We start from the raw sequence: 22,018 nt of genomic DNA on the forward strand, positions 1-22,018 counted from the left end.
TAATTCATACAAACTTTTTAAATAATTGAAATTAATTTAATATTAATCAAATCTACTTATAATTGAGAATAATATAAATCTACTTATTTCCCTTTGAATCATGTACACAAATTCTTTTCCCTATCATCATCTCACCCCATCTCATTAGAATGCAACATTACTCTTTTCTTTAGTCAAATTGAAGTAACCTTCACCTTGAAATAGTGAGTTCCAAAACCCTATGGGCTCATTTGAAAGTGGGGATATGAGTGTAATTGGCATAAGTAAATTCTTAAAATTATGAATTGTATGTTTGGGTGCACCAAATTGGAATTGCGAATAGAAATACATATTCCAATTTTTGCCTAAAATGAGCTTTTGCTATTCGACCTAAATAGGTGGAATTGGAATACGTATTCCAATTCCAATTTTATTTATTTTAGAAAACATAAATTTTTGGGTTTGTGAATTCCCTATCAAACTTTGACTGAACCAAACAAAAATAAGAATATGTATCCCCATTTTCTATTCCAAAATAAGTTATTCCAATTCCCATATTTCTATTGCCACAACCAAATGGACCCTATGTTCATTGTCAATTCTTAGAATAGCAATTTAAAATTTGTTTATCATTGTCCACGTGTCCTGTTTTGGTCTTCCTTTTTTTCATGAAATTAGAATCCATAAACTATGGATTCCACCTTTGTACTCAATACTCAAAATCTATAAATTTAGAGAACTTTTGTTCACTGTCTCACCTGCTTTATACCCTTGGCCATGGTCTCAGAAATCAAATCTCTTAAATACAAATAGGCCAACATTGGGGTGAATAATAAGAGAAGAATTAACAATTTTTTGATGAAGTTTGGCTAGTCTATACATGTCAATCCGAGAGCATAAGCTTGCGAAAAGGTGTCCGAGCAATATGCCATCAAGGGATGTTAGTTGTGAATTGAGGGATTATGAATGCAACTACAACACGCAAAAACAAATCTATGAAAACTAAAGAAATCCCAGCGATAGGAACTGTCACTTCTTGGCAACAGGAACATCATAAACATAAATAAACATTAACCTATACAATCTTAAGAACAACAATTTATAAATAACAATGGCTTTAGAAATGTTTCATCCAACTCTAAATTAATTAATCTAAAATTACTAAATAGATAAAAACACAAATATCTAATTTAAAAAATAGACTAATTTTAAAATCAAACTCTTCAATGATATATTAAATAGCATACCAAATGAAAATATCATCGTGCTTTGCCAATTGAGCAAGTCCTTACTCCTTGGCTTGCACGATGAGTAGAGAATGATTAGATTCTACACCATTGTAATCATGCAACATATTACTTTATTAAAAAATAACGCATGTTGATACAATATGTCTTTCTGAAAGCTTCCTTACGACAATCTGCAGAAATGTGTATATTACAAATTTGCGTCTCCTAGACATGCTTACACTGCTTTTATATGTAGATATTATAAGAGGTTTTGAGCCATTTTGGAAATACATACAATAAGTAATACATGGCAATAGAACATAAATTTGTTGCATGCCAATAATAGGCATCTTATTGTTATCAAAACAACATTATCTTCACCGTAAATCTTACTTGCAGAAATGGAGCTATGAAAAATGGATTAATATTACTTGTAACAACTACAACGATTGATATTATTAAAGCCTCATTTTCTTCCACCGTTTCAAGCTATGGTTTTGAAACAGAATACATATATAGAGCAGATGATGTGTATTGTACCCACATGATTCATTAAAATGAATCTCAATTACAATGTCCTTTCCACACGTACATGCATTTGCATTCAGCATAATTGGAGTGAATGTCATTCAGTGGGTTATAGTTAAATGTGTCTAATCTCAAAAATAATCTGCGCATTAACTTGGTGGTCGCCCATCACTTTTATAGCCTGTGACTACCAAATTTCTTGCTCCTCCATTCATTGGATAGGATACTGATATGCTAATTGGTTCATCATTCCCTCTTGACATGTCTCAATCCCAACATTGATCCTTGTCAATAATTGGTGGTTCTTCCTTATCTATGAGAGATTCACAAGTTGATGGATCTTTGTATTATAGTAACAAGAAGATACATAGTAGGTTACATGAAGACTTTGCAATTCATAATCAATGTGCTAGATAAATACAATCACATCTTATTTATTCACATATTCTATCTAATGACTAGATTAAATATTACTCATAAATATTAAATCATATTCAACTTATAAGCAGAAAATAGGATATAAATGGGGATTGAAATGAGTGTGAAGGCTTATATGAAGGCTAAAATATGGTATATTTTGGGACATAAAATGCTCTAATCATTCCCCTCAACTTAGCTTATTGCACGTCCTTGTGCAATCATTATGATCAAGAGGTTGTGTGGTTTATATTAGAAGCACTCAAATTTATGGCTTTAGACTTTTTCTAAACCCTAAACCATGATAACTCATAAACACAAATCCCTTTCTTTACTTTACATGACAATCTTTGTTATTTTTTCTTCAATAGGGATATCGCTTTCAACTTCTCTTTTCTCTCGCTGTTTTTTTTTGTTTTTATTTTAAATTTTTATGGCATCATGGTTCAAAAGGATTCATATGGGAGAAATGTATCTCAATATGCACATGAGGAGTTTAAATGGGAAAAATAGGAGAGATGAGAGATTAAACAAAGGCTATTGTATGATGGATATAATAGATAATATTATGGGTCTAGTAAGTGTGACATATGGAAGATAATAGGGTGACATTCCTCCCGCCAACTTAAAGGTTGACTGTCCATGGGAAACAAGGAGAGGCTAGGAAGGGGTGTTCCACAATGATCACTATAATAAGCAATAAAAATAAAGTTAAAATATAAAATAAGGAAAAACAAAATTGATTATTTTACCAACATGCATGTGCAGAGAGACCAATGCCAAAACATAGGGCAACTCAACAACTATAGAGGAATCTGCAACAATGAACAAAGAGAAGCATCCAAAATTGCAACACCACAAAATACCAACATCTGACTGAAAGCATTGAAGAGAAGACCATTGGAAGGAACCCAAAAAATTAGGAGAGTGACTACAATTGGAGGGGCCACCATCATCAAATGAAGCACTAGAGATCATACAGTAGGTACCAGATGCTACTGAAAACACCTCAATTGAACAAGCAACACATACTATAGGTGATCAAAGATTTAAGGACCACGCTGAAGAGGAGCAAAGTTGTAGAAGTAAGCAACAAGAGGTTCCAAAAATGAAAAGAAACACTGAAACCAATGAGTGTTCCTGAAAAGAATGATTAGCAGAAAAACCAAGAACACCAATTATTGCATTTTTCATTTTTGCTATATTTTTTTTCAATTTTTTTCATTTTTTCACATTTTGATAATGACAAGTGACCGTTGGCAAGCCAATTTTCAATCACTCACTGCTTAATGGCACTATAAGAACAATTTTCACCACAAAGAATTTATTTTGCAGTTAACATTTGTCGGAAACCAGTTATCAAATATTAACTGGCCAACAACGCCCGAAGGTTTTCATTGTTGGATAGAATGACCAAAGAAATGAAATCCTAACATGGATGATGAAAAATGATACCATCTAAAGCTTGATTTTTGACCATGACCAAACTGTTGAGACTTGATTGCACAAGGAACCTTGAATGATGACTGCGAATAATCTCCACAAACTTGAAAATATTGAAACACTACACAAATCAAACTTGATCTATGTATCTCACACCACTTAATTTCAAAGCTTCTTGGAGAACTTTATGAACACACTAGCACACTAGGATGAAAGAAGTAATCACAAGGATGATGATCTACTCATATGACATAGTTCTCTGATAATGACCAAACTGGATCAGTTGGGATGAAGTTGTGCTACATATCCAACCCTTGTAAAGAATGAGAGATATCCATTTCCTAAAATAAACACAGCTTCATTATCAAGGAAAAGGTCATAGAGTGAAATACCAATGATGGTCTCCAATGTGCCCATAGAACTTCAAAGAGAAGACACAACTCGAGAAAGGAGTGTAGTAGTTGGTACTATATTCAAAGTATCATCAGATGTGTTGTTGAATAATCATGAATCTCATGCTGCATATTTTCCTCCATGTGATTAATCACCATGGAAAAGAAATCTCATCTCAAGGTGTTGAACACCCTCTGCCAAAATCTGCATGTAATCTTGAATAGTGAAGCACAAGTGAAATGGATATGTACCAGATAGCTAGCAATCCCACACAATGTCAACAAAGCCAACGTGGTGTATTTTGTAATGCTTGCGTAGAAGAACATCATCAATTGGTATTAGTTCTAAGATCATCACATCACAACAAGAGACCTGTAACCATATTCTCGAAACCAAGCATATCAAGTATAGTAGAGCAATTTTATCCTATTAATAACCCTAAAATTAAGTGAGTAATGCATTTATACAAATGGTAAGTAGAGTCATTAATATAAATAAACACTTGATAAAAACAAAAGAATGTGATTGCAATGATTATACTAATGCCAATCAACATAAGAATACATACCTTGAATTGTTTAGATGTCACATGGTGAATTTTTCTAAAAAGGACCAACGAAACAATCAATGAATCTTGATTGGAAATCATCCAAGAACCACAAGATTGGAGGGATTCCCCCCCCCAACTTAACTTCATGCTACAAGGTCATGAAATCAATAGGATAACCAAATAAATTAGGTAACCCGAAGAGAGTAACACATCTTTAGAATTTTGTGAGCCTTATTGAATGATAGATAAATCAAATATTTCAATAATTCAATGGATGTATTCCCAAATATAGGTTATAAAAGTATAGGGAATTCAAACTATCCAAGGAATCAAGAAATCAACACGTGTAATCAATGAATGATCAATTGGATATGCAAGAACCAAGAATGAAAAACATATAGATAGTAATACTTTGATCCTTGCTAAATAAATGAATCATCCATAGTGTATTTGGTCATCTTAGGAAAATGAAAAGATTCAACAATGAGGAATAATGATCATCCAGTTCTAACATTTTCGCCATTAATGCGTAAAATCCCGTATGATTATGCTTAATCAATTATTGGTCCCAAATCAACAAGTATATGAGGAATGCACATTTTAACCATAGGCCTCCAAATATCAATATGTATACGTACAAAAGTAGTAGAATACAGATTGTGGAGGATATGGTACCATGTTTGTGAAATATGGAATGTATATGGTTCAATATTACTTAGTGAATGATTAATATTAACACACATACTTATGAGTCCAATAATTAAAATTGGTTAAATTTGAAGTATGGGTATTTGGAATTCACTAAGTGGAAAAGAAGAACAAAGGTGATTATAATTCAATAAGTAATATTGTTCTTCTAACTTAAGTAAACCAAAATCACATCCCTTATATACATCAATACATTCCAATGCTGATTTATCAATTTCAAGCACATTAGTAGATGGTAAAGGGATCCGTGAAAGCTCACTATTACATGTATCATTAGCCACCTTATTATGAAGTATTGTATGAGGCTATATAGTTGCCTTTGGTGGATAGGATCGAGTCCAATGTGAATGGGATAATGAATATGGTAAGAAGTGTCAAGGAGATAAAGTAGATGGGAATAAGAAGGATGGGTAAAATGAAGACGGTAAGGATGGATATGGTGGAATATAAGAGGGATATATGGGTTGTTGTGAGCATGCATGATTACATTCATTGTGCATACTAGGTGGAGAAGTACATTTTGAAGAAATATGTTGGCTTTGTAGTGAATTAGAGTGACAATACATGTTACCAAAATAATGCATACCTTGATCTTCTTGGGTTGGTGCTTGAGATTGTTCATCCATTATAAGGAATACTTGGTCACTTCCACCCTTATCATGGTAAGGATTAGAAACATCTGGAATCTCATTCACCATGTGCTTGTGGTTGTTTAGGCATATACATTTGTCATCTTCCCTGTAGCAATTAGAACAACAAGTGGTTAGATCAAAATCACATTGTTCTAAGAATTCTTCAATGATATTTTCTTGGTTAGACATAAAGATACCATTTGTACATATTTGTGATGATGGAAGATCAATATCTTTTAAGATGCATTTATTAGGTAGAGAGGGTATTAAAATCTCACCTTTGGTCAGCGTCATTTCCCTACCGAGTTCCTCATTTGTTTTTAAATTTGAAGGCAAGGGTCTGGGTGTGGCAGCCACCAATGGGGTCAAGGAGCAATGCCCCTTGGGGGGTCCTAGGGTAGCGCCCAAGGTGCGCTCCCTGTCGCAGTATAGGGCGGGATCGAGGGGCAGTGCCCCCGATGCCAAGCACATTTTGCCTCTTGCATTCTCTTCAATTTTTGCATTTTTGAAACATTTTTCAACCAAAATTGATGTACTTGAATAACCATGAAAATGCATCATTTTGAACATTTTTCTTCAAAATAAGCTTGTCTTTACTAATAACTCAGAACAACTTATGATAATGTAAAATTTAATCAACTTCTAAAGCAACTAATGAATCTAATTTCTAAGGCCTACTTGCAAACTCTAAAACAAAACTCTAAAGTGATGCATTTATATGATTTACACAATGCAAATTAAGATTAATTACTTAAGTAAGGCTAGCAGTTGCAAACGCTTTCATCCTAATGCATTGTTCCTAACTCAAAGTAGCAAACAAACATGCCTTTGACACATTTTCCATGCAACGACACCAAAATGATAGGCCAATATTGGGGTGAATAATAAGAGAAGAATTAACAATTTTATGATGAAGTTTGGCTAGTCTATACGTGTCAATCTGAGAGCGTAAGCTTGCGAAAGGTGTCCGAGCAATATGTCATCAAGGGATGTCAGTTGTGAATTGAGGGATTATGAATGCAACTACAACACACAAAAACGAATCTATGTAAACTAAAGAAATCCCAGCGACAGGAACTGTCACTTCCTGGCGACAGGAACATCAGAAACATAAATAAACATTAATCTATACAATATTAAGAACAACAATTTATAAATAACAATGGCTTTAGAAATGTTTCATCCAACTCTAAATTAATTAATCTAAAATTACTAAATAGATAAAAACACAAATATCTAATTTAACAAATAGACTAATTCTAAAATCAAACTCTTCAATAATATATTAAATAACATACCAAATGAAAATATCATCGTGCTTTGCTAGTTGAGCGGGCCCTTACTCGCTAGCTTGCACGATGAGTAGAGAATGATCAGATTCTACACCGTCGTAATCATGCAAAATATTACTTTATTCAAAAATAACACATGTTGATACAATATGTCTTTCTGAAAGCTTCCTTACGGCAATCTGTAGAAATGTGTATATTACAAATCTGCCTCTCCTATACATGCTTACACTGCTTTATATGTAGATCTTATAACAGGTTTTGAGCCATTTTGGAAACACATACAATAAGTAAAACATGGCAATAGAACAACAATTTGTTGCATGCCAATAATAGGCAACTTATTGTTATCAAAACAATATTATCTTCATCGTAAATCTTACTTTCAGAAATGGAGCTGTGAAAAATGGATTAATATTACTTGTAGCAACTACAACGGCTGATATTATTGAAGCCTAATTTCCTTCCACCGTTTCAAGCTATGGTTTTGAAACAAAATACATATATAGAGAAGATGCCGTGTATTGTACCCACACGATTCATTAAAATGAATTTCAATTACAATGTCCTTTCCACACGTAGATGCATTTGTGTTCAACATAATTGGAGTGGATGTCATTCAGTGGGTCATAGTTAAATGTGTCTAATCTCAAAAACAATCTATGCATTGACTTGGTGACCGCCCGTGAGTACCAAATTTCTTGCTCCTCCATTCATTGGATAGGATACTAATCTGCTAATTGGCTCATCATTCCCTCTTGACATGTCTCAATCCCAACATCGATCCTTGTCAGTCATTGGTGGTTCTTCCTTATGTATGAGATATTCACAAGTTGATGGATCTTTGTATTATAGTAACAAGAAGATACATAGTAGGTTACATGAAGACTTTGCAACTCATAATCAGTGTCCTAGATAAATACAATCACATATTATTTATTCACATATTCTATCTAATAACTAGATTAAATATTACTCATAAATATTAAATCATATGCAACTTATAAGGAGAAAATATAATATAAATAGAGATTTAAATGAGTGTGAAAGTTTGTACGGAGGCTAAAATATAGTATAATTTGAAACATAAAATGCTCTCATCAAATACTTCTCCATCCTTTATCAAATGTTTTTTATATTAAACTCTCTTATTATCTTCTGAACAGTATTCTTCCACTGCAAGTAGAAATTCAAATGATAACTGATGATTTGTCTTTCCAAAATAGTAGTGAATCTGCAAACAACTTGGCCTAACATTTTAGAGCAATGATTAGAGAATTTCTAAGAGTGGAGCTGCCTTCTTTTGTGTTTAGATATGGAACTGTTCCTTACGGAATTTACTGTAGCTGTTATACTTTTAACAACTGTTGTCATCTTGTGTATCTACAGCCACGTTTTTTTGTCTACCTGTTTTTACCAACATTTTGAAGACGGTGGGATTATAATCTTTTTGGTAAATTTCATGTTTAAATTTTAATTTGGATTTTTTAACAGTATTTTTGGTAGTTGTACTTGTTATTAATCGCGCCTAAAGGAAGGCCGCTCTACCTGCCAAAGGCAACTCATCAAACCTGAGATGCGAACAATGCAAACAAGTCAGCTACTTCCAAAATTTATTTTTCCGTTGACAAGAAAAAAGAAGAAGCGAAAATCAATGCATGAACAGAAGCACCTACACGTACCTCGGTCAAAACAGCTTCGGTGAAACGTAAACAGTGACGGGAATCTTGAATCTGTAACGTATTTACTTAGTTGCAGGCGGAAGGTAAAAATGAACAGCGTTCTGAACAGGCATCAATACCTTCGTTTGCACTTGAGCATCTCGTACGTGTTTTTAATGATTTGGTAATTGATGAGCTTAAGGGGCTTTCTAATGAATGGTTCATAAGGCACAACACTTGGTGAAGGTTTTGCAAATGGGGTTGCAAGCTTTGGGTTTAACTATGGAGGAAACTCTGTAGTTAAGCGCGCTCAGGCTGGAGTAGTACTGGGATGGGTGACCTCCCGGGAAGTCCCGGTGCTTCACCCCTGTGAGCATCACCTAGATCCAATGAGTGCTAAGTGTTCCATTTATTCTCATGAGAGATGGATTCATGTTGAATCACTACTCATGAAACATGGGTCATCGAGTTTGACTCAAAATCACACAGTTAAATCCTGATATTCACATCACAATTTGACTAGCTGTGGAAATCATCTCCTACTTATCAATTGATGAGCTTAAGGGGCTTTCTAATGAATGGTTCATAAGGCACAACACTTGGTGAAGGTTTTGCAAATGGGGTTGCAAGCTTTGGGTTTAACTATGGAGGAAACTCTGTAGTTAAGCGCGCTCAGGCTGGAGTAGTACTGGGATGGGTGACCTCCCGGGAAGTCCCGGTGCTTCACCCCTGTGAGCATCACCTAGATCCAATGAGTGCTAAGTGTTCCATTTATTCTCATGAGAGATGGATTCATGTTGAATCACTACTCATGAAACATGGGTCATCGAGTTTGACTCAAAATCACACAGTTAAATCCTGATATTCACATCACAATTTGACTAGCTGTGGAAATCATCTCCTACTTATCAATTGATGAGCTTAAGGGGCTTTCTAATGAATGGTTCATAAGGCACAACACTTGGTGAAGGTTTTGCAAATGGGGTTGCAAGCTTTGGGTTTAACTATGGAGGAAACTCTGTAGTTAAGCGCGCTCAGGCTGGAGTAGTACTGGGATGGGTGACCTCCCGGGAAGTCCCGGTGCTTCACCCCTGTGAGCATCACCTAGATCCAATGAGTGCTAAGTGTTCCATTTATTCTCATGAGAGATGGATTCATGTTGAATCACTACTCATGAAACATGGGTCATCGAGTTTGACTCAAAATCACACAGTTAAATCCTGATATTCACATCACAATTTGACTAGCTGTGGAAATCATCTCCTACTTATCGATTTGGTAATTTCTACCTATTTACCAATAATATTTATACCATCACTGTAAACTTGAATTAACAATTCAATTATTCTCACAGAAGTGAAAAAACCTGACAGCGTGCAGGAAATGAAATTGGAAGTGAATATTATATACACTTTACAAACTTCAATTTTTATTTAAAATTCTCTTTTCTGTCAGCGGAATGCTTCAGCATCTCTGAATATCGATCTACTGATGCAATTAGCCAGGCTGTGATATTCGAGGGTTTGTACCAGTTAACTCCATTCATGTGACCAAACCCTAAGCTGAAAAATGAAAAGACCGCGAGCTCCGTTCTGCTTGCTCATTGCAGCTATGGCAATTTCCTCGACCGAGAAAAGCGTGAGTTGTGTAAACTGGGCTCCGGCCCGGCCCTCAGGAAACGACTGCGACTTCCGCCCTGGTCATATGGCGGAGCCTGCTCTGCTGCGGGCGGAACTCCGTTCTCCTTCGTACCTGGTGAGATGAGGGGCGTATGAGCGCGGAGAGAGCTTTCTTCATCCATTCTCCTCCTTCCACGCTGCCGATCCTCACGAGAGAGTTCTTCATGGCCGATCTGCGCATATGCAGCTGAGAATTTGAAGAAGCGGAGGAGGAAGAAGGGGGAAAATTTCTGTGAAGCTTACAACGGAAGGCACCTGGATGAGTGCTGGGAGAGCAGAGGCAAATCTTCCTCGCTAAAGCAGATGGAACGGCTGCCCGCTGCCCGGCCATGGGCGGAGCCGAACGAACAGGCGAGCGATCTTGCAGATTCTTCTTTGGCGACACAGATCTGGCTAGGTCAAATTTGATTAGAGGAGAAGAATTGTAAAGGTTAGTGGAGAAGAAATGTCGGTTGGGAGAGAGGGAACGCTGCAGGGACAGGGGGATAACAGGGGCGCTGGATCGACTCTTTGCAGAAGCCATTATTAGTTCCTGCAGGATACTATCGCATTCGTTTAATGCTATAAAACCGATTAACTCGGCAATAACAGCCAATCATATTTAATTATTTTTCCAACATTCAAGTTTCATCTAAAGTTTGTAAATTTCTAGATATTTAGGAAATCTTAAAAAGCTATTTATCTATTAAGCTATTGGCTCTTTGAGAAAATGGCAAGGAGAAAATTCAAATTTCTGACCAAAAATTACAATACCTTCCAGAAAGCTCTCAGCCAGAACTTTCTGGAAAGCTCTCACCTCAAAACGTTGCATTTGTACAAATGTGCGCAATGACTTGGTGATAGATGTGAAAGGCCATGAGCTGAAGAAGATGGTAGAAGAAACATTATACTTTTATGGTGTATTTGCAATTGGTGATTATCTTCCGTTTAGTCTGTCGTGAAAAGATTGCAGAAGAAAAGGGATGGCTTTATGCAGAAACCGGTCAATGAGCACCATCAGAAACAAGGGATGCAATTGTACACTCAGGGCTTAACCTCTGCCGTCGACAACCATGAAATTCAATCTGACAGTCATGACAATGTGATGAAGGCCACCGCTCTTGTATGATTTTCTTCCCTCTTTCTCTTTATGATTTTCAAAAGTCCCGAAATGTTATTCCATTGCCAAAAAAAAATGTTACCATCAAAAGTTTTTGGGCCATCACGTCATTTAGCTAAAATTATTAGTTTTACTTTACATTTCAGAAATCAAGCATTAAAAAATTTAAATAATTGACATAAATAATAGAAAACCATATAGCCATCTTACAAATCCAAAATCTAAACTCCTACCAAGGTTTAGAAAGTTTACATAAAAAAAGGTTAAGCCCTAACTTTGATAGAGGTGACGTTTCAGAAATAGAGGCATAAGACATAAGGCATAAGCAAGTGGATATTGCAACATTTAAAAGCAATAACAAAAATATTAGAAAATCAGATTTCAGGTTTGAAATTTTCATTTAAAAAATTAAAATTAAAATTTTAGCTTTTGATTATGATAATAGTAATTTTCACAAGGCTACAAATTTCACAATTTTATTATCGAGAAACTGAAGAACAGTTCTAAAATCATTTTTTCCTATAATTAAACTCGCTTGAAACATCATAAATAGATTTAGCAATCTGTATTTCAAAAATAAAAGACCAAATCTTCTAACAACAACAATGGTATTTAAGTCATGCATCAAGCAATGTCTACAGTGGAATTAGAATGCTCATTATCTTTATGGACTGTAAGAGACCATTATGATCAAAAAGGCATTGAGATCGGTACTATACAAGACACCCTTTGTACTCACACATTATAGCAATTTGCATTGGACTGATCTTTCTTCTTCAATTTGATCAATGTGGAAATAAAAATCATTTGATTTTCTTTCCTTTTTTTGCTTCACTTTAACCCTATATTTATCCATTCCATGAAAACTCCATAACTATTATGCATTTAGGCAGGAACTATGATGCTTTGTGTCTCTTGTTTTCCAATCTAATTTGCTTGATTGGCTTCGGTGTCAAACCTAGTGGAGATCGGTGCCTCAATTTATAGCCGATCTGAAAGCAGGGGGTGGATGCTACTTTTTTCATGGCTACTTACACTAATATAGGTCATTGTTATTCGTTCCCCGTCAGAATGACTTCATTTGCAAGTTTTCTATGGGGGCAGAAACCAACTAGCACTTGCCGTTTTTGAAACGACACTGACTCAATAGCCGAATATTTGCACCGGCCTATTAGCCACCGCCTTCCTTCCGTCAGTTTACCTCCGTTAGTCTGTAGCATTTAAATTACTGTGCAATAAAGTGAAATGCACTAACAACGAAATATCACACATTATGTTTGTAATGTCAATAAAAGCAACCGAACGAATAGTGGAGAACATGTGGACTTGAGCAAAATTTTAAATTTTTTAAAAACAAAATTAAAAACTTTTTATTATTAAAATTCTAGAAAGTTGTTAGTTTGGTAATTTATTATTTTAGACAAGTAAGATTAATTAATTTTTTATGTATAATATTGAGTAATTATTTCAATATATTTACTATTTGAAATATTTATATTATTAAATATAATTAAAAAAATTATATATTATTAAAAATTTCTTTATCTTAATAAGCTAACATAATATATAGCATATTTCAAAATTAAGTAGTTTGCACTTATTTTTAAAAAGATAATTTTTTCTATATAAATAAAAATAATTTAATGAAATAATTTTTTTTTAAATTTTTAAATTCTTAAAAAGTCTAAAGTAAATTCACTTATTTCAAATATATTTTCCTATACAAAATATAATATTGATTTTTTTAACAAAAATACAATACTTGAATATTAATAAATAATACTTATAATAATTAAAAAAAATATTAAATACTATTAAAAATTGAATTGTAATTAGTAAAAAGTTATTTGAAAGAGTTTTAATTTAATATTGTCAATTCAATTTCTAAACTTAATTTTAAAAATAATAATTGAAGTTAAAATTTATAAATTTTTTAATCAAACTATTAAATTATAAATTTAGTTTATGTTTTAAAATATACTTTAATAATTTAATTTAAAAATATAAATTTAAGTTTATAATGTATTTTTTTGAAAAGTTCAATAGAAGTTTATTAAATTAATTATTTTTAATAAAGATTTATAACTTAACTATTAAAAATAATAAACTTAAACTTAATAAATAGTTTAATTAAATAAATAAATCTTTAATAACTATTAAGTAAAAAGTTTGGAAAGAGTGTTAATTTAGTTTTTTTTAAATAGATTTTTTTTGTTTAAAATAATTTAATTTTTAAATTTTGAATAGTATATGATATTTAAAAAAAAAATTAAGTATGTTATATTTTTATCTTTATTTGTTAAATTATTTTTACTTACATATAAAATCATTTTATTTAATTTCTATTTGTTAACTTTTTTAGTTACAATTAAATTTTAACATAGACTTCAAGCTTATTTAAGATATTAATTTTTAATAATATACGATTTTTATATTTATAATTATATTTAAAATAAAATTAAAGTAAATGATCTTATTTATATAAAATAATATAATATAAACTTAATATTATATATAATTACTTAAATATTTTTGTTACTATAACATAATATATTGTTAAATGTTATAGGTAATTAATTAAATACTTTTGTATGAACCTGTAAAAAAATCTAAGAAAAGAAAATGGAAAAATAATAATTATGAATCGTATGCTTTGATTGACATTTCTAAAACAATATAGAATATTCCAGGTTGATCATTTGATTGGAAATTACAATGTCATTGGTACCAATACATTTCTTTGCAAGTACAGAGTAACCATAAGTACAAAGTAACAGGAATAATGGAACAACACTGGCTAATAGGTTAGTGCAAATATTTGGCTATTTAACTAGTGCCTTTTTGAACGTCTATTGGGGGGAGGGCCCCACGCTATGGAAGCCAACAATTGGAAAGAGACCATGGTATCCATCTAGCTAATACCACGTTCTAGACAAATGATTTAGTGTTGATCAGGCAACCTATATGCATTATTGCTTATTCTCTCTTTCCTAGCAACAATTGTTCCCCAATACAAATTAGCGCCTCTATTGGTTCCTCGCTACGATGGAGCATGGTAAGTGCCTTTCAAGTTCCACCCTAATATTTTAGGTGAGCTGAATTTTGTTTAAATAAATCACAAAGATTTTTTTCTAAAAGCATTATTTTGGTACTCTCTAAATTCAAAGTGTAGGAAGAGGGGTTGGAGTTCTTATGTTTTTATAAAATGCTATTTGGAAATTTCAAATTATTCTATTTTTTAAATCAATTTGTCTTATAATTTTAAAATCAAAAACTTAATTCTATATGGTTAAATATGATGCCACATCAATATTTTTTTGTGAAAGTTTAAAAGATGGTTAAAAAAAGTGACGAAACTCATAGGATTTTGTGCAACAAATCATGTTTAATGGTGCAACGATGTGGCACCACATAAGTAGTTGTGTTTTCAAGTTAAAATGTTATCTTTTTGGTGATATGTATTAATGAGACATTTTTAATGCAATAATATAGGTTTATTTTGTTTACCTACTCGTCTAAAGTGTTCACCTAATATGTTGCATATTGGACTAGCTTGTGTATTGACAAGAGCATTATATATAGTAGTGAAATAATCAATGGTAAAATTAGTTTTTATTTGTTAGAATTTTAAATACTATAAATTAATAGAGAAAGCCTATTCATCAAAACATATAATTTTCTTTTATTAATTATACAAAGTGAAAAATCATATGTTGGAGTGTGTATGTAGGTGATAGCTAGAATTAGTGTTGGAAAATGTTTGCTAATGTTGGTTATGATATATATAGGTTTGTTCAATTTAGAGAACATTACTAATGGAAATTGTTTTAAAATAGTGTCATTTGAATAATGTACACATTTCAATATTTTATTTATTTATGTTTGCATTATTTTTAACTTGTAAATGATTAAATTGTTAATTTGTGATATCTCGTATGTACAACTTACAATATTTTCATATAATCAAAGTTTAATGGTTTGTATATATAGATCTTTGGTTTGAGTGGAGCAGGATGATTGTAATGTGTAGTAAAGTTTGTAAGGTAGTGAGAAGAAGATGTTTAATAGTTAAGTAGAATTAAGATGAGATTATATGTGTGGGTTATTTGGGGGGATAATATGTTAGAATCGTGAAGAATTCAATAATGTTAGCCAAGCTTTTCTTGAGATACAAGTCCCACCTTCATTGTGTAATACTCTAGAAGCTAGGTTGAAGGAAACAATAAATCAAGGTAAGGAGTTAATTGAATATGTGTTGAATAAAATCCAATCGAAATTACATCGAGAAGAAATCAAAGTGATTCTTGATTAGACTAGAAATTATTTCAAAATAAAGAAGAGGTTGACAAGACTACTATGTGGAGAAACACAGTTAGTATAGGTTGAGATTGAAGAGATTTTAAGAAAGTTTTTCAAACCCCATGAAGAAGAAAATGAAGAAGAGGTACATGTTGTTGAAGATGAACTAGAGAAGGATGAGGAGGATCATCCCAAGACCACTCATACTAAAGAAGGTTGCAAGATCGGGAATGTGAAGATTACAGTTGATAATTCTAACCTTCACAATATTGATGATCATCTAACAAAAGTTCCTAACATGTCATACATTGATCAAGTCATGAAAGAACTAAGTGTTTAAGATAGTAATGTTCACACCCCTACTGGTGAAAAATCACAACACAAATCATGAGGCTACTAGTGATGAAACACAAAAAGATGATGAATAGGAAGAACCAACACAAGAAGAGGAAATTCAAGAAGAAGGTAAGAAGGAAAAATAAGAAGATATAGAGGTGGAAAAGGTTATTAGTGAGTTGGGACAAGAACAATAATAAGTTGTAAAAGTCTTGTCAACTCTCAAAGAAAGTGATGATGATAGCATACCATTCATTAAAGGACCAATACATTTAAACACAATGGGTCTAGAAGAATTGATGAAAATGACAGTGGCAATAAATTCTAAAGCTAAGAGAGATCATAAAAAGGAGGAACAAATCATTGAGTCAATTAGACATATACTTTTAGACCTAGAATGAACTATGATGAAAAGGCAACACTTATTGAACAATTGGGCCAGTCGATACATCTGCAACAGGTGAACAACTAAAAGGTCTTGAAGAGGTTGCAATCCAAGTGTAGAAAGGGAATATTGAAATAAAAGGTCCTATACTTTATCTTAGAAGTTAGTATTGGAAAAAGAAGCATTAAGCATTAGAGTCAATAAGTTGAAGGAGGAACTAAAAGAAGGTGTCAACAATCTAATAGACCTACAAATTCAACTAATTCCTAAAGTTGACATTTTACAAAATGGAGTTAAAGATGTTGAAGTTGTCTTAGCGTTACTAGAGATGAGTACTATGAATGCCTTGGAGGAGTTACCATATCAAATCAAAAGTTTGATTGTAATGAAAATTTGAAGAGAACACACAATTATGATGTATAGGTCATAATTTTTTTTTTTGATGAAGTATTTAAGAGGCTATGAGCCTACACCGATAGTGTAATTTTTGAGATTTTAAACTTTTTGCATACCTTTTTCATTATTATCAACGAGGAAGTAGAGTAGCAGAGAAAATTTTGTTGTTTTGCATATGGGTACTAGATGAAAGGGAGTTTAAAGTAGAATATATGAATATTTGCAGAAACCACTAGGAGAGAAACATTAATGTAAGGGGGAGCTATATGTAACTCAATTTTATGTTTTAGACTCTTCAAAAAAATTCTCCAAGTGTTGTCAACATTGCCAAAAAAGGAGATTGTTGGCACGATGATGATTAAGATGATCAACATTGTTAGTTTGTATGGATCATCATTCTTATGTTGTGATTGTCATCAACAAGATGAATCTACAAGTGAAAAATTAGGTATACTAGCAATCACATTGATCAAAAAGGTAAACTATGTAATGATCCCATCTTTTGGCCTTCACGTTCTCCAAAGTCTAAGTGGAGGATAAGAAGAAATTAAATTAATTTCTTATAAAGTCATTCAATTAAAAATTAAAAGGTGACTTTGTATTTAATTAATTTAATTATTAATTACAAGGGAGTAGCTTCTAGGGTATGTATTAATTATTGGAAGGACAGAAGCCTCTCATGATTTAATTAATTATTGCTAGGGAGGAATTTCTAGAGAATGCATTAATTATTGAAAGGAGGAAGCTTCTAGCTCTTGTAATTAATTAATGTTTTAGTTCCTTCCAGAAGGATGAAGAAAAGGATAAATAGGGCTGAAAGTTTCATTGCTGATTATGGGACGGTTATGACTTGCATTTGATAAGAGCTTGGATGTGTGAATCACACTCCTTTTTTTGGCAATAGAGGACGGTCATTCTCTATTGTAACATTCTAGACGTCATTCCCTTAGGGTTTGGCCTTTGGAATACATCTCTTTGTAATTGATTGCAGTATTCGCAGCATTAATATAATTTCAGCCTTGGTTCAGCTTTTGGACATTCCTGAGTGTCCATTTCTTAACCTTGACTAGAAAAAAATATTAAAAAACAAAGAAGGAAGTCAAGTATTGAGGACACCCTAGTATAATAACCAAGTCAAGAGGATTTCTAAACCCTTGACTCCAAAATGAATGAAATAATAAGAGCTACACTTCAAAGAAAACATATTACACATACCTACACAAGAAGATGTTAGAAAGTCCAACTTTGAAGAACATAAGATGCCTAAGTATGGAGTCAAACTTTGGGGGTCTAAAATATGCCCATTTAGAAATGGTATTCAGTTTTCCAAGATCTATAGAACCCTTCCACATTCTAACGGAAATCATGAGCTCTCCTTAGAGAGTAGTTTTAACTCTCACCTCTGAACCATTTTTTTAAATCCAAAAATTAGTTACTCGTTAACTTCATTGTCTTGATTTGTGCGAACTTTGTACTCAATACTCGAAATTTATAGGACTCTTGTTCGACCGTCTTACCTGCCTTATTCCCTTGAACGTAGTCGCAGAAATCAAATCGTCTGTATGCTTCTCCGTCCTTTTTTATCGATTGCTTTTTGTACACTCTTGTTATCTCCAACACCTTTGCTCCACTGCAAATACATAATTGAAATGATCTCGTCTTTCCAAAAAAGTGAATCTGCAAACAACATGGCCTAACATTTCTAAGAGCGGAGCTGCCTTCTGTTCTGTTTAGATATGGAACTGTTCCTTACGGAATTTACTGTAGCTGTTATACTTTTAACAACTGTTGTCATGTTGTGTATCTACAGCCACTTTTTGATCTACCTGTTTTTACCAACATTTTGAAGACGGTGAGATTATAATATTTCTGGTAAATTTGAAGTTAAAATTTTGATTTGGAAATTTTAACAACGTTCTTGGTGGTTGTACTTGTTATTTACCCCGTCATCAGCAAGGCCGCTCTACCTGCCGAAGGCAACTCACCAAACCTGAGATACGAACAATGCAAACAAGTCAGCTACTACCAAAAATAACGCCGTAATGTTATTTTTCCGTTGACAAAAAACAAAATGCAAAACTCAATGCATGAACAGAAGCACCTGCACATACCTCTGTCAAAACAGCTTCGGTGGAACGTAAACGGAGTTCTGTAACATATGACGGGAATCTTGAATCTGTAACGTATTTACTTACTCGCAGGCCCAAGGTAAAATGAACAGAGTTCTGAACAGGCATCAATACCTCCGTTTACACTTAAAACATCGTGTGTGTGTTTGTAACGATTTGGTATGTTGTACCTATTTACCAATTATATTTTTACCATCGCTGTATACTTGGCTTAACAATTCAATTATTCTCACAGAAGTGAAAAATCCTGACAGCGTGCAGGAAATGAAATTGGAAGTAAATATTATATACACTTTACAAACTTCAATTTTTATTTAAAGTTCTCTTTTCTGTCAGCGGAATGCTTTAGCTTTTCTGAATATCGAACTACCGATGCAATTCGGCAGGCTGTGATATTCGAGGGTTTGTACCAGTTCATTCCATTTATGTGACCAAACCCTAAGCTGAAAAATCAAAAGACCAGGAGCTCCGCGCAGCCTGCTGATTGCAGCTATGGCAATTCTCTCGATCGAGAAAAGCGTGAGTTGTGTAAAGAGGGTAACGACCTCGCCCTCAGGAAACGGCCTCGTCTTCCGCCCTGGTCATATGGCGGAGCCTGCTCGGCTGCGGTTGGAACTCCGTCCTCCTTCGTACTTGATGAGAAGAGGGGCGTATGAGCGCAGAGAGGGCTTTCTTCATCCATTCTCCCCCTTCCACGCTCCCGATTCTCACGAGCGAGTTCTTCATGGCCGATCTGCGCATATGCAGCTGAGAATTTGAAGAAGCGGAGGAAGACGGGGGTGGATTCCTGTGAAGCTTACAACGGAAGGCGCCTGGGTGAGTGCTGGGCGAGCAGAGGCACATCTTCCTCTCTGAAGCAGACGGAACAGCTGGCCGATGCCCGGCCATGAGCGGAGCCGAACGGATCGGCGAGCGATCCTGCAGATTCCTCTTTGGCTTCACAGATCTGGCTAGGTCGAAATTGAGTACAGGAGAAGAATTGTAAAGGTTAGTGGAGAAGAAATGGCGGGTGGGCGAGAGGGAACGTTGAAGGGAAAGGGGGAGAACAGGGGCGCTGGATCGACTCTTTGCAGAAGCCATTCTTTTCCAATTTGCTTGATTGCCTTTGGTGTCAAACCGAGGGTAGATCGTTGCCTCAATTTATAGCCGATTTGAAAGCCCGGCGGATGCTAGTTTTTTCAAGCTCACCTCCTCGGTTACCTCCACCTTTCAATTGCGGGGTCCACTAATACAGGTCGCTGCCACCTGTCGGTTTGAATTTTTCAGTTTGTACTCGTTCCCGTCGGAATAAATTCTTCCGCAGTTCTTGTGAGGAGAAAAAATAAGCGACCCCGACTGGCGCCTGCCGTTTTTGAACGTCCATTGCGGGGGGGGCCCCACGGCTCTGGAAGCTTTAGGAAGCCAACAATTGGAAAGAGTCCATCCAGCTAATACCACGTTGTAGATAAATGATTTAGTGTTGATCAAGCAACCTATGGCGCATTATTGCAATTTGCCTATTCTCTCTCTTTCCTAGCAACATTTGTCGAATTGGATATGCAGGAGACAAAATGTCTGAATATTGTAAATTTATTACTTCTTGGAAATTTACAAAGTAGTAAATTTATTTATTTAAATTAATATTAAATAATAAAATAATATCCAATTTGTCGACTGGGTGGACGCTCCAACGTTTGTTCCCCGTACAAATTAACACCTGTTTTGGTTCCTCGCCACGATGGAGCATGGCAAGCGACTTTCAAGTTCCACCCTATATTTTAGGTGAGGTGAATTTTGTTTGAATAAACCACAAACAATTTTTAATAAAACTTTATTTTCTTTTTTCTCTAAATTCAGGTGTGGGAGAGGATTTGTCATGGGAATTTCAAATTATTCAAAATTTTAAGCTTGACTAAGTCTTTTATTTAAAAGAAAAAAATTAGGTTCACGTGGTTAAATACTATGTTGTATTAAATATTTTTCAAAAATGGTTTTACAAAGTGATGAAGTTCAAGTATGCACTAAATCATGTTTAATAGTGCACTCATGTGGCACCACATGAATGGTTGTGTTTTTAAAATAAAATGTCATCTTTTTGGTGATATGTATTAATGGAACATTTTTAGTGCACCTCTATAGGTTTATTTTGTTCACCTACCAGTCTAAAGTGTTCACCTAACATATTGCCTATTGGACTAGCCCAAGCATTATATATAGTAGTGAAATGATCAATGGAAGGTGTAAATTAGTTTTTAATTATTTGAATTTTTTAATATTATAAATTAATCGAGAAAGCCTATTCATCGCAAAATATGCTCTTCTTTAGTTTTATTTAATTAATTGTACAAAGTGAAAAATTGTATGTTGGAGTGTGTATGTAGGTGATAGCTAGAATTAGTGTTGGTAAATGTTTGTGAATGTTGGTTATGGAAAATATAGGTTTGTTCAATTTAGAGAATATTACTAATTTAAATTATTTTTAACTTTTCTTTTCTTTTCTTTTTTTAGAGTCCATTAGAAATAAATGGAAACGGTTAAACTATTAGTTTATGAGTTTTTGTATCTACAACATCGAATTTCTTTCATTTCATGCTTGTTGTCTTTCGATTACAATGTTTTCACATAATCAAAGTTGAATGGTTTGTATATATATCTTTGGTTTGAGTGGAGCAAGATGATTGTAATGTGTAGTAAAGTTTGTAAGGTAGTGAGAAGAAGATGTTTAATAGTTATGTGGAATTAAGATGAGATTATATGTATGGTTTATTTGGGAGATGATATGTTAGAGTTGTGAAAAATTCAATAATGTCAACAAATTGTTTCTTATAGTTTATTCTAACATGTAATAGCAATAGGCATGTGAAAAAAATAGCATAGTTTATTTTGA

General features: G+C 33.7%; 2 protein-coding genes across 2 annotated transcripts; both read right to left on the bottom strand.

Annotated features, from left to right (window-relative positions):
• Window positions 1-10,149: 10,149 nt before the first annotated feature.
• LOC149556710 (uncharacterized) lies at window positions 10,150-11,116 on the bottom strand. The gene has a single exon (XM_089785906.1). It carries the CDS (start codon window positions 11,029-11,031, stop codon window positions 10,501-10,503), a length of 531 nt encoding a protein of 176 aa, XP_089642032.1. The 5' UTR covers window positions 11,032-11,116; the 3' UTR covers window positions 10,150-10,500.
• An 8,274-nt stretch (window positions 11,117-19,390) lies between these two features.
• On the bottom strand, window positions 19,391-20,310 carry LOC149556711 (uncharacterized). The gene has a single exon (XM_089831179.1). The coding sequence runs from the start codon at window positions 20,230-20,232 to the stop codon at window positions 19,705-19,707; it is 528 nt and encodes a 175-aa protein (XP_089687305.1). The 5' UTR covers window positions 20,233-20,310; the 3' UTR covers window positions 19,391-19,704.
• Window positions 20,311-22,018: the final 1,708 nt, after the last annotated feature.

The sequence above is a fragment of the Cupressus sempervirens genome, chromosome 5, assembly GCF_028749045.1.
Source record: "Cupressus sempervirens isolate cs-2001-9-10 chromosome 5, ASM2874904v1, whole genome shotgun sequence".
Taxonomy (NCBI): Eukaryota; Viridiplantae; Streptophyta; class Pinopsida; order Cupressales; family Cupressaceae; genus Cupressus; species Cupressus sempervirens.